Below are 16,051 nucleotides of genomic sequence, written 5' to 3' on the forward strand. Positions count from 1 at the left end.
CTGACTGATATAAACAGGACAAACCAAGACACGTGGACTCTGATCAGTTTTTATTCCCTTGTAAATAGAATATCAATAAAAACACACCTTAAAAATAACAAAAGGTTTTTATCCAACAGATGAAAAAGTAACAAAAGGCATATGTAGATTTCCTACATAGCGATTACGGAACAGTCTACCGTCCAAACAAGGCACTAAATCTTGAAATAGAAGAGAACCAGAGGGGATAAAAAGAAAACTGCTACAACAAACACCCTGTTGACGTTTGATACTTTTCCTCTTACAGACAATTGTTGAAGAGTTTATTTTCAGAATGAAATGGCAACCACGTCAGAGTAGAAACAAAAACAGACATAATTGATACAATGTTTTTGTAGTAGTACTTCCAGTCATTTGGCTGATTAAATGAGAACATTAGGACTAATTTTTTTTTGCTGAATGCATTTACAGTAAATGTTGTTTTTTTTCTTTCCCACCTGAATAAAAACTCTTTGTTCAGTCAGAAGATCTCAGATCAGATTTAGCCTGTGCAGCCCAGTAAATGCATCCTAACTCTGTTGTCCTGACGGCCGAGTGCCAGTGAAGGCATCTCAGACCCAGTAAATATCTAGTGTATGTTGAGGAAGAGATGACAATGGGAAATATGAATGTGAATGTTTTTCCAGGACCTGATCTGAGTCTTCAGATGCTCGCCATTTTGAAACAAAAGAGCACAAAACAACAAGGCAACAGAGGAGTGAAGGCAGATGGTAGAACTGCATTTGAACCAAAGAAGAAGACACGACGCGCTGCCTTCAGGACCGTGGGACAAAGTGCACATGAACACTAGAAGAGCAAAGGCTTGGCGTGTCTTCAGGGAAACAAGGTGCTGTTGTTTCATGGTAATTTTGACTTATTTTAACACTTACACACTTTTTGCCTTTATCAATACGCAAACCTCAAGTGTAAAAAAAAAAAACAATTTTCGTTTGTGTGAACTCCAGTTTTTTTTATACACAAACTGAAATGTACATAAAACAGGTGAATGGAAACCACCAAGGGATCATGTGCAAGAAACAAGGGAAGAAGAAAATCTGAGAGCAAGACTTTTTTTTTTTCATCTTCACTTTCGTTTTTGGTTTATCTCTTTACATGCGTCTTTTGCTCATTTTCTTTTTAAAAATTGGATTTCATTTTTCCTTTCAGATTTTTTTTTGGCCTTAAAAAATTGACACTAACAAACTACTATCAATTTCCTGCGTCAGAACTCCAAAGTACAACTTCACGGTAGGACCGTGAAGGCAGCAACTAAATTGATTTAAAATCCTAAAAATAATCTCAGAACAGCACTTTGTTTAAAATGAATCCACAGATTCACTTTCAGAAAAGGTTTCTGCTTGGCAGATAAAAAAAAAACAACACCCTCAGCGGGCTAGCACATTTTGATATTTTGGTGTAAATAATTAAAAATAAAAGACAAAGCTGACCGACGATGCCTCAAGAGTTTTGTAAAAAAAAAAAAAAAGCTTAAAGCAAAGACACCCGGGAGACAGCTCTGCTGTCGCACGACTAAAGAGACATTCCGCCACAAAACTTAACATTTCTCTCAGACGTTTCGTCTGAGTCCAACACTGAAGATGCGTTTGTGCTCCACCAGGATCAGGAGGAAATAAAGAAAAAAAAAAGAGTGGAATTTCCCTTTACTTTCCAACTTTTTATATTGATTGGCTCGAGTTTTGAGAGGGAATTTCCCTTTTCTTTTTAAAAAAGGTCACTGACAGTTCGTGAGCCATCTTTTCGGCCTCCACACTTCTCTTTACTCCCAACAGTCTAAACATTGGTTCACATTGCAGCAGCAGCAGAGGAGGAGGAGGAGGAACCAGTGGGTGGAGCTTATACCGTAGCTAAAGAGGAGATGTGTGAGGTATACGTGTCGAGTTTTGAACTCAGTACTAGTAGCTGAGCCTATGAAGCGGCACTTCACTGTTTGCGTTTTTAGCTTTTCCTGCATTAGTGGTGTGTGTGTGTGTGTACAGCCGTGGCAGAGGCCCTCTGTTGCGCAAAAATAAGGCACTTCAACTTAAAAATCATCCAGCACATTTCATGCGCTGAACAATAAATGTCATAATCGGGGGAAATGGTTCAAGTGGGATCAAAGCCGATGTACTGAAGATATTTATTTCTGTTATACCGCAGCCCGGTGTGAGCCGCTGACTACGCTAACAGCAGCATCGTTTCGTCGTGATCGTCCACTCGACTTGTAACGACGCTGAGAATTAGTATATTTTATAGTATATAAGTATATTTTCATTGGAACATCATCGGGTAGCGATGCTGCATTAAATTAATACTGTAACAGGAACAAGAGAGTGTGTGTGATGTCGCTGGAAGTGGAAAATGACCACCCGGCTCTGGAGTGACCCTCAGCCTCTTTCAGCTAATTGTTTTGGTTCGCATGTTTGTGTTAAAGTGTACGCAGTATAGCTAACGGTTGGATGAATTATGCATCTGAAGCCTCGCCCACACGAAAAAAGGGTTTAGGTGAGATAAGTTTACTGCATATTATTGTGGGGTGTACAATAAGATAGCAATGGGTTTTTTTTAGACATAATTTGTGTTTTCTCATCAAACCATTTTTTTGTCCAAAGGGCTGGAAGCGTGAATATTAATATTCCTTGTGGAGATGTAATAAAATGCAGAAGACAGATGGGACTTCTACGACGGCTGTACTGGGATAAATATATCTTGACGTGACCAGAGTGATCAGACATTTATGTTTCAGGGTAGAGACGACTTCCCGTTGCGGCCGTTTCAGGAGAATCCGACTCGTCAACTATTACACTCTTGGAGGAAAACAAATAAGTGTTTTTCTCCCTCTTCGTTCCTCACTCTGCGGTCCGTCGCTCACCGATCAACGAAACATTTGAGCAGCAGCAACTCATGAGCACCATGACGTGGATCCAAATAAAGTGTCATTTCAAATAAAAAACTGAATTCTAACATGATCATGTGTTTAGAACACACGGCATATCGAGCACAAGCGCAGATATACCCCGAGAGGACAATTGATTTAGCATTTAACTTGCGATAACGTGACACATCTGATGCGTCACTGATTAGCATATCATCTCTAATACACAGTTCCATCCGTGACTATCGTACACTCGGAAAAATACATAAAAGTTCAAACTTAATACTTTGGCTAATGCTTTACTCACCTTTCACCAACCACAAAGACTCTGTATTGATAAGTTTCTCTCCTTTGAAGCTAATATGTTTATATACCGTAAATAGAAATGGATTAGGGCACATGTACACATACCCTCACAGTTTATAATATACACTGTATATACGCATGTGTGTGTGTGAATGTATGAATACATACATACGCATGGAGTAGATTAATCTGTGATATCTGAACAGTTTGATCACGTTCCTCCGTCTGACTGGTATTGATTATAGATGATGTCACAGTGATCATCCGTCCAGGTGACCGGGCACAAACGAATGATGACGAACAATTTATGTGTTGAGTAACTTTTCTTAATTTACCTGTTATTGACATGGAAGCAAATGGGCCATAAAGATATGAAGCTTTTTAGAAACCTTAATGTGAAATTATACTTTTTTTACTGAATACTTAATGTTGAAATTTAAAATACCTCCAAATTTATAGCATACATAGCATTATTTCGATACGTTGTGTTAAGTCGGATGATCCGAGGAAGATAAGTTCAGATGACTCGTGTGGATCAATTAAAACCCTGTACAGTTGATTTTTTTTATCCATTTTTGTGACTATCAAAATATAACTACAGTTATGAAATTGCAAAAGTTGATGGCTTTTAAATTTCACTGATGAGGTATTTGTAAAATTCTAATTATTGTGGCCCGTTCTCTGCTTCCATGTTTCAAGCTCATTTTTTTATAGGGCCGTGGGATAGAGGAATAGGTCATTCTATTTCTATTTTACACATTTTTTTTTTAGCCATCAAAAGACTTACTGATGTAATGTGACCATGTCTTAAAAAAATAAAAATAAACAAAAATAAAAAAACGAGCTTATTCTGCTGTTTCTCTCACTGGAAGGAATCAACAGCGATAAAAGTGAAATATGATCAACCGTGATGACGTGCGCTACATCTTTTTTCCTTTTTTTAAAGAATCAGTTAAAATGAATTTGACTCTCAAATTCACACGTTTTCTTATTTGAGGCTGTTCCGTTGTGTTGTGATCACAGTGCAAGACCCTGAAATGATTTGAATCCTGTGTCAGATACAGTGTCGTCCTGCTGCGACGTTGCAGTTTTTTCGAGGAGGTCTGCGAGTGCGCGTCAAGTCCCGTCGCTCAGTCTGCTGTGGAAGATTTTAAAATGCCCTCGTAAAAATACTGATCCAAAAAAGGTGTGGAAAAACACGACAAGTTACTCTATAGATTTCTTTTTACATAAGCTATGCATTTACTGTGTCGTAATTATAATAATATTCATTTCTTTTCCTTTTTTTGTTTGATGTTTTTTGTTATTATTATGGGGCATTTCAAATATTCCACAGTCTGCTGGTGAGCCTTGCGCAAAGAATGGTTTTATCATTGTCATAATCACTGTTATAATACACGGGTAATGCCTATAAGAGCAGAGCAGAGCAGGTTGATGGTTGGAGGTAGGGTTGGGAGGTATCTCAGGGTTGGCGTTTACGCGACTTTTGGTCTCCCCCCCCCACTTATTACATTCCTATAAAATCAGCTTGCATATTAACACACCTGTTCTCTTCATGACTCCGACAACAACCCCCCCCCTTCTTCAGTCCTCCTCCAGCGTTTCCGTCTTGATGTCATTCCCAATACCGCACCCGGCCCCGTCCACCTGATTGGCAGCCGCCTTCGCCAACCCGATGGCGTCCTGGGCCTCGGATAGCACGCTGTGAACTGTGGGTTCGTCCTGGAGGGATGGGGACGGCGGAGACCAGGACACGCCTGTCAGTCTGGAACCTTCCGCCTGAGGACCCGCTCCGGTCACTAAAGAGCGGCCGATCAGAGAGGTGCCCCTCTGTCCTCTACCCAGAGCGGAGAACCAGCTGGGGAGCAGCGTGGGAACCTGAGCAAGGAGGAGAGTGGAATTCACTAAATGTTCCTGTAAATAAACGAGATGAAAACTCTGCAGGCTGCCACATGGCGGCAGTGTTTGTCGTCGGACTGTACCTGGGTTGGAGAGGAGAGGTCAGCTCGACTGAATCCGTACTGCCTGGCTGAAGCTCTCTTGTCAAATAGGGAAACCTCACAGGCCTGTCACAGAGCAGTACGCAGACTTTACAACAACCACATCGTTCTACCGGCAAAAAAACACTGTCATAATGATGAGACTTCTTTAACTTTAGAACTAGTTATTTATAATGTCAGAGATCTGTAAATGTTTTCTTATTGAGCTCACTGAATATCTCTCTAAACGTAGGGGTCAAATACGTGACTAAATGTAAAATGTATGTTTTGCAAACTGGAAAAAAAAAAGCAAAGTACATTTTCTAATGTTTCATGCACCGTTCAACTTCACTGACCAAGACAAAGTTCACTGAGTCCAGCTGTATGTTCCCTGTTCCACACATCGGGCCTCATGCAAGAACCGTTCGTTCGCACAAATGTGTTCTTAAACCGTGCTTACAAGTGATTTGGGAGAACTTCCATTTTTTTTCCGATTTTTAGATTTCTTCCATATACGCACAGAGTTTACGAGTGGTTGAGACATGTCGTAGGAGTCACGTAAATTGCTCTGCTGTTAATCAAACAAACAAACAAACAAACAGCTATTTATTTATTTCATCACCTCGCTGTGGCAAGTGTTTTTTTATAAGCCATCTTCATATCGATGCATTTCCTCTTCATTTCAGTGACAGTGCGACTCAGTATTAACAGATCTGCTTTAGTCCGTCACTGTCTCCTTCTGACCCTGCTAAGATATAGACTTTCATTTATGGATCTCTGGAAACAGGACTTCAATCTCTGATCTCGTTAACGTCTTCTTTTTACTCCTTCCGCTGTTTTCATGAATGAACTCTTCCTGACATGAGGCAGGAAGCAAAACCTTGTATGGTATTTTTGGGGCATGGATTATGCTAATCTGCGGTGATATTCATCTTGTCTACTCACGTAATTTACACATTTTTCTGAATATAGAAGCGTTTGAGGAATCCGACGAGGCCTGTTCGTACGAACTCACGGTACGAACGGATGAAGGAAAAATTTAGGATTAGAACAAAAAAATGTTCTTGCATGAGGCCCATTGACTCCTCGGAGCTGCTCAGTGTAAATGTTCTGCTATCGTCCCCCGAGCAGCTCCTTGAGTAGGATGAAGCTACGTTTTCTTCTACCTGGTCGGGGAAGTCGTTGCCGTCCACCTCGTCGCTGTTGGACTGACCCCCCGGACTCTGGACCTCGATGCCGTGACTCTCCAAGATGGCTGCTTCTTCAAAAACACAAACCTGATCATAGCATATCGACCTCAATCGTCCGCACGCTCAGAAAACGCAAGTCGAATGGTGATGCAGGAGAGCGCGCAGGAGTTTTGGAGCAGAGCCACATCGTGCTGATGCTTGCAGGGAAACATTTACAGGTGTCAAGACGAGAATGTGTGTTCGCCCCAGATGCCCAGGTGAGTGTGTGTGAAACTCTACAGCGGTATTTGTGATGAACGAGGTGCTCTCTCGTTGTAGGTCAACAAGAATGTGTGCTGAAGAGTAGTAGCTCAGTTATGTGATTATTCATTTATCTAGCGACTATCTGAGGACCCAGCAGAGCACAAAGGATAACAGATATATAGTTTCAAAGTATCTGCTTCAAGCAAGACTTCTTTTGTCGTCGTAACGTCCACTAACTTATCACACACCGCGCGGACATGGACACACACATGGAGGTAGACATTACCAATGTTAGCGCGCCTCTTGATGTCTTTGCGTCGGTTGGCAAACCAGTTGTAGACCTTCAGAGATGTGACCCTCTCCAAATCAGACAGCTTCTTTCCTGTGACACACACACACACACACACACACACACACACACACACACACACACACACACACACACACACACACACACACACACACACACACACACACACACACACACACACACACACACACACACACACACACACACACACACACACACACACACACACACAAATTCACAAGTTAAACAATCAGTCATTGAAGGATCGCATTCATAAAAAAGTTTCAGGAGGAACAGAACTGTTTGACTCGTCTACTCTCACCTCTCAGGCCTCGTCTTGTTGTGTTATATGTTATCGTTGTTGAGGAATGACTAATTTCTGATTTCTATTTTGACCAGGTCTCTCTTTTTAAAAGACAAGACAACCCTTATATATAATATAGACTTGTTGAATAAAATAAAATGTAAAAAGAAAAAAGAGAGATAGTTAAACATCCAACAAAGGTGAATCAATTCATCAAATGTGTAAAACCAGACGTAAGAACAAGCACATCACTCGTTTCTTCATCATTTATTTCCCCTCAATACTTACTGAATATGATATCAATCATGATCAGCTCAATTCAAGGAAACATCCATGAAGTTACATTTGAACCGTATGACCCGTTATCACAGACGCCACCGTACGGCTCTGTGCCCTGGATCAAGACAAACCCTCGTCCTCCCAGCCATTAAAAAATAACTCCCACTGATACAAGAGGTAAATGCCATCTCTGTAATTTTGAGGGAAGTGTATTAATAAGTTTACTAAAGATCAATAATCACATATTTAGCCAGTCGGCCCTGCTTTCACCTACCTGGTTTATGGATAACACCGTTGCAGGCGGTGGCAATCTCCTCTCTCTTCGCCTCATCGGGGTACTGATTATCACTGAAGTAGCTGTGTAGACACACATGTACACACAAACACACACGATATAATTACAAAGCCAATTAAACTCTTCCTTTACCGTTACATTTCAGTTAATCCACACTTCATCACCACTCCTCCCTCTCCTCCTCACCTCTCCATAACAGCCAGACACTCCTTCCTCCAGGTGAATCTGCTCCCTCGCCGCAGACGGAAGCCCCCTGGGGCAGTGCCAAAGGGGGGCGGAGCTTGTTGCCACTCCATCATATCCTCCAGAGCCAGCGGGGCAGCCCGCATGGCCAGAGTGGCGCCTGAAGTCACAAACCAAACTCCATTAGAACATTTTTTTATAATCCATGTCAGTATGTCGTACAGAGTGATGCTTTAGAACAGAGGCAGTTGGCAGGAGGGGAAAAATATAACATCAGAAGGACATTGTGTAAAAAAAGGGTAAATGCGTTGAGTTTCTTCTTGTCTAATCAGTAATTAAGTTATGTCAAACTGAAATATTGAGCTAACTTTGCTCGATTGCTGGGTGTCTATGGGATCAAATAACATAATAAAAAAAATCCCTATCTCACACACTTCCCATGTACTTTTAGAGTGTGTAAAATTTGGCATGACATTGGGATGACGAGCGTGACCACTCACATCCTGATGAACTCAAGAGTCTTATTAAAGGGTCTTTTTTTTTTTCTTCCAAATGAAGACACATGATAACTTGAATTAGGCTGCATTCAGTTTTACATACTCTACATTCCACTCAGCTTGACACAGTTAACTAATTGTTCAATCACAGGAAAACTGTTTTTTGTAAAAAGGAACAACTCAAGAGGCTCGTTAAAATGCAAAACATGACAGCTTTTTCTTTGAAAAGACTCTTTCATGAAGCATTACAAAATAACAGAAACGTATCCTTTGCTGCTTACTATAGCTAATTATTGATTTTCTTTCATATTGCAGTCAGAGCCTTGAAGACCAGTGAGCTGAGGTCGGCACTGATGAATCAGAGCCAACAGAACAGGGTGTCCAGGCTCAATGACACTTTGACAGTATGTGGTGGATATTATAAACTGAACTTTTACAGATTCCCTCTTATCTCTTTGTCTCATTATGTCACAGCAGTGATTGTCCTCTGGACCCTGGAGATATTTGGCAGATATTTGGCAGTCCTTTTTCACCGTACGTTTTCACAGGGGGAAAGAAAAAGGCGGGAGGTAATGTGGGAGGTGTTGGCCTGATGGCCCACGGTGACGCTACCTGGGTTGGTCTTCTCCAGCTGGTACCAGCGGAAGAAGGCCCGTTTCTTCTGCTCGCTGAGGTCCGACCCCTGCTGCAAGAGCCAGTGGGAGATCCGACTCTGGCTGATCCCTGGAGGGAATAGGGACGGGGAGTCAGATGTGAATCTCCAGTTGGTCGTATGCCTTGCTTACACGCCAACCTGCTGCACGCGCTTTATCGGGCCTGGTTGAAAGTACAGATGAAGCCGATATACTCACCCGTTACCTGAGCGACCACAGCCTGGGAAATCCGCCGGTTCCCCAGGAAGGACTTAATCTCCTCTTTGATCAAAGCGCTGTCCCGTCTGAAAGGACAGAGAGTACAATGTTTACACCGGGTATAATAAATGTCTCGCTCTCCAGTGGTCAGACATTACTCAAACACATTGCACAAGACAACAGCCACTGTGCTTTAACCTGCTAAGTCACATATACAGTCTTTGAATGGCTGGAGCTGGAGCAGCTGAACAATATGTGAAAGGAATTTGAGCCTGATTCTGCTGTAATATTCTATGCTCTTCCGCTTTGATCTCATCTTCACACACACACGCGCACACACACCTTCAAATCAATAGCACTCTGATTGATGCTGTCTGGCTGCAGACTACAAATGAGAGGCACTGGAGGATGCACGTGTTCATGTGTGTGCGCGTGTGAAGGCAGTAAATCCTTGTATCATATTCACATTCAGCGTGAGCTATAAGCAGCCGCGTCGACCGTCAGGTTTTTTGTATTAACGTCTGCTCTATGTTGTCATGATGCCGTGGGGCACGAAATCAAAATGCGCCATTTTTATACCAAGAACACAATGCCACATGTCAATATTAGAATAATCATAGTTATGAGTAGGGGTCATTGTCAAGGTCAAACTAAATATAGTTGGTAGTTTCTTATAAGCCCTGAGTCTTTTACAGAGTAAGCAACAAGGTCAGGATTATTGGTAAGAAAAGGATACATTGAAAATGCATCAAGTTTGCCAACTCGGTCTTTTTGTTGATAAAAAGTGGTCACGGTGACTGAAGCTACTTTTCAGCCACCGTGTGCATGTTGTGTACGGTAATAACAGTCATTATTTTACAGATGGAAGCTTTTTCACAAAACCCTTCCCCTTTGCACACTGAGGACAGGCGTCCATCTACAATGTCCATTCCTCATAAAGTCTTTTATCAAACAGGTGGAAAGCAAGTCTGTTCTTTGTTTTAGCCACGTGAGGATGACTGATATTGAGCTCAGGGAAGTGGATGTGCACTGCTTTAGTCGAAGTGGGAAAGTTCACCAGACAAACACTTGCCAAATCACCCAGTTAGTCCTCATCTCTGAAGCCTTCTCTCTTATAAAATAAGTTAGAAAAAACTTCCAGTAAAATACATATCTCATCTTTGGTGGCTAGTGTCTTTTGATGTGGAAAGTGCTAACTGCTGCCCCGTGGGAAGCATCTGAGCCCGTCTCCCATGGAGTCGATAAAATAGACCCAAATGCTCCTAGCGGGTTTGGCCTGGTTCAGCCTGGTTCAATCAGTCCTGGCCTGGCTTAGTCCAAGTCCGGTCTGCTCTTACCTCATCAAGTCCTCCACCTTTTCATCAACATCTATGTCCTCCTCACTGGCCTCGAACCCGTAGCCCGGTGCCGTCACGTTGCCGCTGACCACGCCAAGGGGAAACCGCGGTGGTGACAGCCTGCCATTGCTGACAGCAACCAGGCCATTCTGAGCCACCGCCGTCATGACGACGGAGGGTGAGGAGACCGGAACCGGTAGTGGGAGAGAGGCGGCGTCAAAGTTATTGTTGGGTGACATTGAGAGTTGGTTGTCCGGGAAACTTGTCTGAGTGGCAGCGGAGGTCATGGAGGAGGTGGCGGCGGCGGTGCTGGAAGAAGACAGGGAAGATGAGGGAGGCATGTATGAAGGCTTGTGGGTCAACTTGTGTCCATGTTGCCGGTCCAGGTGTTCCAGGGTGTCCAGGGCGTGGAGGACCTCCGCCTGGGTGATCCCCGTCCTCCTTAGCCTCTGGAGGAGGTCAATCTGCTCGATGGTGAAACGAGGCTCCTCACACTGCTGGAACATCCTGGAGGAATCACAAAAACAACATTAATACCAAAGAAAATTTACTCAAGTGCGTACAGTTGTACACTTTGTACCACTTTGCTGTAAGACCCCCACATTTTGTTGGCAATGACAATTAGACCTTAAAAAAATTAAAAGATATCTTACAGAGATCTATAGTCTTAGATTTAATAAATATTTTCTTTACGTTATGCAGGTAAAAAGTAAGTTAATATTAATAATGAATTATATCCATATAAGTAATATTAAATGTAGCGCAATGTAGTACTGACCCTGATACAGCACAGTACTTCAAAATGTACCCTGTGAGGTTTTTGACCACTCTTAGCATTATGGAGTTTTTAGACTTTTAGATCCCTCTTTTGTTTCCATCTGCGAAAAGAGCTGTTCCTTGGCAGTAATGCATAAAATCAATGTAGCAACAATATCCGATGAAGACTGTGAATAAGACTGACAGTTTAACATCGAAGACAAATGCATTCAGCATGTTTCTTACACCTCAAAGGGGCAGTAGGCCATTTTGGAGAAAGCTTCTCTCTCTTTGTTGTTGTTGTTGTTGTGATTTTACTGCACTGACTGGGCCTCGGGTATGGGAGACCGACGCGCTAACCACAAGGCTTCATTCGCTAGCACGTCTCTTAAGGTGCCGGGGAGTGATGTTTACATACTGCACACACAGTGTTCTGTGGTGCGGTCCGCACCATTTTTTTTGTTTTCAATTTACAGAGCCTGGACTGCGCTGAAAACCCGGCAGGACCGTGAGGAAATATTCGCAGATTTTTACAAAACGTGTATTGCATTAGAATTGCTTACTGCCACCTTTAAGCATTCACATGTTTAAGTGAGAGACACTGAGTGTAAATATAGCCTTTGTTTGGTCACAAAAAACGTGTTGGCCACACGTGGTTACTGGTGAAAAAGGCCAGTGCGTCTTATTAATACAGGCTCCAAATTTATTTTTGTTATAAGACTAATTGACCTCTGTGGAAAGGAAATATCTAGAAGGATTCATGTAGTGTCACGTTGATTTAATGAGGGAAACTGAAAAAGACGGTCAACAGTGTCGCCCAGCATAAAGGTTGTCTTGGGCTTTGTGTGAAAGAATGCAATGGCTTTCATCTTCCACATCACCTCCAGTATGAATATGCATTGTTTTCTGTGAATTCCTTTTGCCCAATTTGAACCAGTACCAATAAGGGCTACTATATACACAAATACATTGAGAATGATTATTGCAGAAAAAATCAAGCTGTAAAAAGTATCAAAATATGGTCAGATGTATCCAAGATTTATATATATATATATATATATATATGGATTATATAGTAGGATTATAACTCTAAAGGATTCAATTACATCTGCAATATTTGATTTGCTTTATCCGTTGAGCTTTACGTCCCAAAAAAGCATCATCAAGGAGACAGTCACTGAGCAATATAGAAGCACAAGCACGTCTGTGCACTTCCTGTCAGCAGATTTACAATGCGCACACGCACGCACGCACGCACGCACGCACGCACGCACAGACACACAGCTAAGCAGCTGCTATCCAGATCTGAAGTGCATTCCTCTGGATTAAACAAGAATTTTATTACAGTGGATGTTTTCAACCCCAATAATCACATCGCTTTACCCAAATAATGTTACAGACCCAGTTTGTATTATGTTGCAACCAAATACACGCTCCCTTCAATGTAAGTTTAGTTTTACTACTGTATTTGTGCACTAATTCTGTCATTTCTATTAAAAAAACCGGACTGAACTGAACAGAGAAAGGAGGAGATAAACAGACAAACAAGATACAGCATCTGTCTTGATGCTTTTCTTTCTGATGCCAGGAAGAAAAACAGGCCCGAGAATCAAAGTCAGCAGACATGTCAACACTTATATAAAAGGGAGGGAGGGTGAGGTCGAGTGTGTGTGTGTGTCTGTGTGTGTGTGTTGGGAATAATGCCAAGAAAAATTTACATCTCAGGCAGCCAAGCTCCATACTTTCTGTCTCTGCTGCAGAGGATGAGTCATGCCATAGACTGTGAGACAGTAAGACTCATAAACAGGATCGATATAGGACGGCAAAACCATGGAAAAATTATGAACTTTGCCATTTTTCGTTTTCAATTCATGACAACTGATCAAAATAATTTGTAATTATCTTTCTTGTTGCACATTTACAGTTAGATACACTATATATTCCATTGTGACTGAAATGGCAGAAAAGATTATGAATTTCTTTTTATTAAATATGCTAACCTCAGTCAATAACAGTTTAATAACATAGTAACTTTTAACACACCCACAACCTTCAGACCACCCTGTAAATACATATACATAGACTCAGGAGAAAGCAAGACGGGAAATCTGAAATATCACATTGACGTGAGCATTCAGACCCTTTAGCTCCTTTAGTGCCTCCCAGGTCTCTTCATCAGCCAAGTTGCCCACCAGCTCATGAACTAAAGTCCAGTCTAATGACATAACATTCTGCGTCAAAATGTATGGAAGTATAACAGCTCGACTGAACGACTGAAACTTTACTAGTCCAATAGCAGGTAACGCAAACTAATTTGCAACTTATCTCTATTTGACTGTGGTGTTTTTGTGTTTTTCTGGCTCGCTGTGATGTGCAGTAGCAGCAGAGCACATCCTCCTGTAACAGGGGGCAGGCTGGGAAATTTGAGTACAGCCACGGGGCAAAGGCAACAGTATTTCGCTGGATTTATCTGCAAACTTTAAGCTCCACCAGACACAATTGGCAGGAAACCAACTTTCCTTTTAAAGGTGTGTCTACAGTAAGAAGACACAATGACACCGTGTGACTAGGAGGCACAAAACTGAACTTTCTGTGCTTCCTGTACTGGGAAATAATCGGACACATTATTAAGCATAACCCAGAAGACAAGAGTGTGTCCCGTCAAAAAATGGCATTAGCTGAAGACACCTTTGTCAGAGCTCAGCATTTTCGTGGACTGGCAGCAAACCCTGATGAGTGTGTGTTATTGCTGTGTGACAGAGGGACTAGTAGTAATAATCAGATAAGTGCTGACTCACACCGCTGGACTCCTTTAGAGCTCAGCAGCAATAGCACAAACACAAAGCAGGGGCACACATGAAATGTCACACACACACACACACACACACACACACACACACACACACACACACACACTGACTTCAACGGTCTGACTCAAAAAGTCAGTAAGTATCTTTCAAACCATACACACTCTTGAGGTTTGTGTGTGTGTGCAGCACACACAGGGGGAGGGAGGGAGGGGGTCCTCTGCAACTGAACTTGACCTTTGACCTCCTGGCGGAGCCCAGAGCTTCCTAACAGAAATCCCCAGAGGACCGTGCCGCAATGAATCAAGAAGTTCCCCAACTGTGCCCAGGCGCAAGGCTTGGTGTCGCCATCTGTTTTACTCCTCGTGCTAAAATGATGAACTAGGAAGCAGAAGAAGACGAATGCTGGCTCACCTCTGAGGGAAAAGGACTAACACGTTAACGATAAACAGGGTGGTGGTTACGACTGAACCCACTGACCTGTCTCACATCCCAACCAGACGTGGCACCCTGGAGCCAGCTGAGCACGCTGGAAGTTATCTAATAAGAGAATACTACTTTTTGTTTTTGACTGGCCTTGGGTCCTGAAGTCCCAACAACAGATAATAACAAAACAGGCCTAAAAACAACAGCTGGCTGGTGTTGTCGGTCGCTGCTCGGCGGCGGGTCCTGATGTCGAGGTACGGTCCTCTTGGAGAAGTACGATAGTGAGTGTTGATCTTCTTCCAGGAACACGCGGGCGGCCTGAAGACGTTCTGATGGCGACGACGGACGACCCCTCGATTTGGCGCACATCTGATAAAGCGGCTCATTGAAACGTGTCAATGTTTGTCCCCCGGTTCCTCCGCTGTTCACCCGTGACCGCCACACTCGACGGGAACACGCCGTGCGTCGGCGGCGCGCGTCGTGCACGAGCTGGAAAAGTTGACATTGCGTTTGATTAAATGATTTTTTTTATTTTTTTATTTTTTCCCCCGGTCAAGCGCGTGCGTGCCGAATTACGGACGGACTCGTTGCTGACCGGACGAGACCGACGGGGTCAGGTTCACTTGTGCGACCTCCTTTTAGCCGCCGAGTCAAACGCCGCAGCGCTGGCGAATTTTTTTCTCTTTTTTTTTTTTTTTTTTCTCTTATGGACTTTTCAGTTTTCAGCAAGGAAATGTGTCGGGCGAGCGCAGCCGTGCGAAGACGGCACTAGTTCGGAGCTTGCAGGACTCGAGTTACCTTAATATTCCAGTCCCCGGGGGCCTCCTGCGGACGGTTTATTCCTCCATGTATCTTACCGCCTCCGGGCGCCGCGACACACGGACACTGACAGTTTTCCCAAAATGTCTCCCTCTGTTTCTAATTGGGTTTCAATCCGCCGTCAGACACATTCGCCTTTTGTCCGGCAGACGGGCGCCATGTTGACACGCCGACGCAAGGCACGCTGGGAGTTGTAGTTCCCAGCGGTCAGGACGGAGCCGCGGTGGTGCCAAGACCCGATCGTCTGCCACAAAACTGATTTCCGTCGTCTTTGGCAGGGAATATCGGTGTTATTAGTAAATCTATGGGTAATATACTGTGTTTTAGGGGTTGTATGACCCATTTAAAGGTAATGCAACAGGTGAAAATCTGCATGGGATATAATCTAAGACAGTGCAGGTGTATAAGGATAATTGCAATATTTTCTTTGTTTTATAACATAAACATCTATAAATGAAATTTATTATTATTATAACCGTATATCGTCATGTTAATTACAGTGAAGTAATATTAGACATACACATTAGACAACGCATACAAACCTTAAAAACAATAGAATCGTATTTCCGCTTCAGAAAC

The 16,051-nt window shown here is 42.8% G+C and overlaps 1 protein-coding gene across 4 annotated transcripts; it reads right to left on the reverse strand.

The window, feature by feature from the left end:
- Positions 1 to 35: 35 nt before the first annotated feature.
- LOC118302580 (homeobox-containing protein 1) lies at positions 36 to 15,642 on the reverse strand. Of its 4 annotated transcripts, none has more exons than XM_035628853.2 (10): positions 15,452 to 15,642; positions 10,665 to 11,171; positions 9,328 to 9,413; positions 9,089 to 9,199; positions 7,983 to 8,139; positions 7,776 to 7,858; positions 6,895 to 6,990; positions 6,342 to 6,430; positions 5,179 to 5,262; positions 36 to 5,074 (listed from the first exon to the last, which is right to left on the reverse strand). In XM_035628853.2, the coding sequence occupies exons 2-10, from the start codon at positions 11,168 to 11,170 to the stop codon at positions 4,781 to 4,783; spliced, it is 1,506 nt and encodes a 501-aa protein (XP_035484746.1). In that variant the 5' UTR covers position 11,171; positions 15,452 to 15,642; the 3' UTR covers positions 36 to 4,780. The 4 variants fall into 4 exon arrangements, with proteins under 4 accessions (XP_035484746.1, XP_035484745.1, XP_035484743.1 ...); XM_035628852.2 differs by having other exon boundaries at positions 6,342 to 6,433; XM_035628850.2 differs by having other exon boundaries at positions 6,342 to 6,436.
- Between the last annotated feature and the right edge of the window lie 409 nt (positions 15,643 to 16,051).

This window comes from Scophthalmus maximus, chromosome 4 (assembly GCF_022379125.1).
Source record: "Scophthalmus maximus strain ysfricsl-2021 chromosome 4, ASM2237912v1, whole genome shotgun sequence".
Classification (NCBI taxonomy): domain Eukaryota; kingdom Metazoa; phylum Chordata; class Actinopteri; order Pleuronectiformes; family Scophthalmidae; genus Scophthalmus; species Scophthalmus maximus.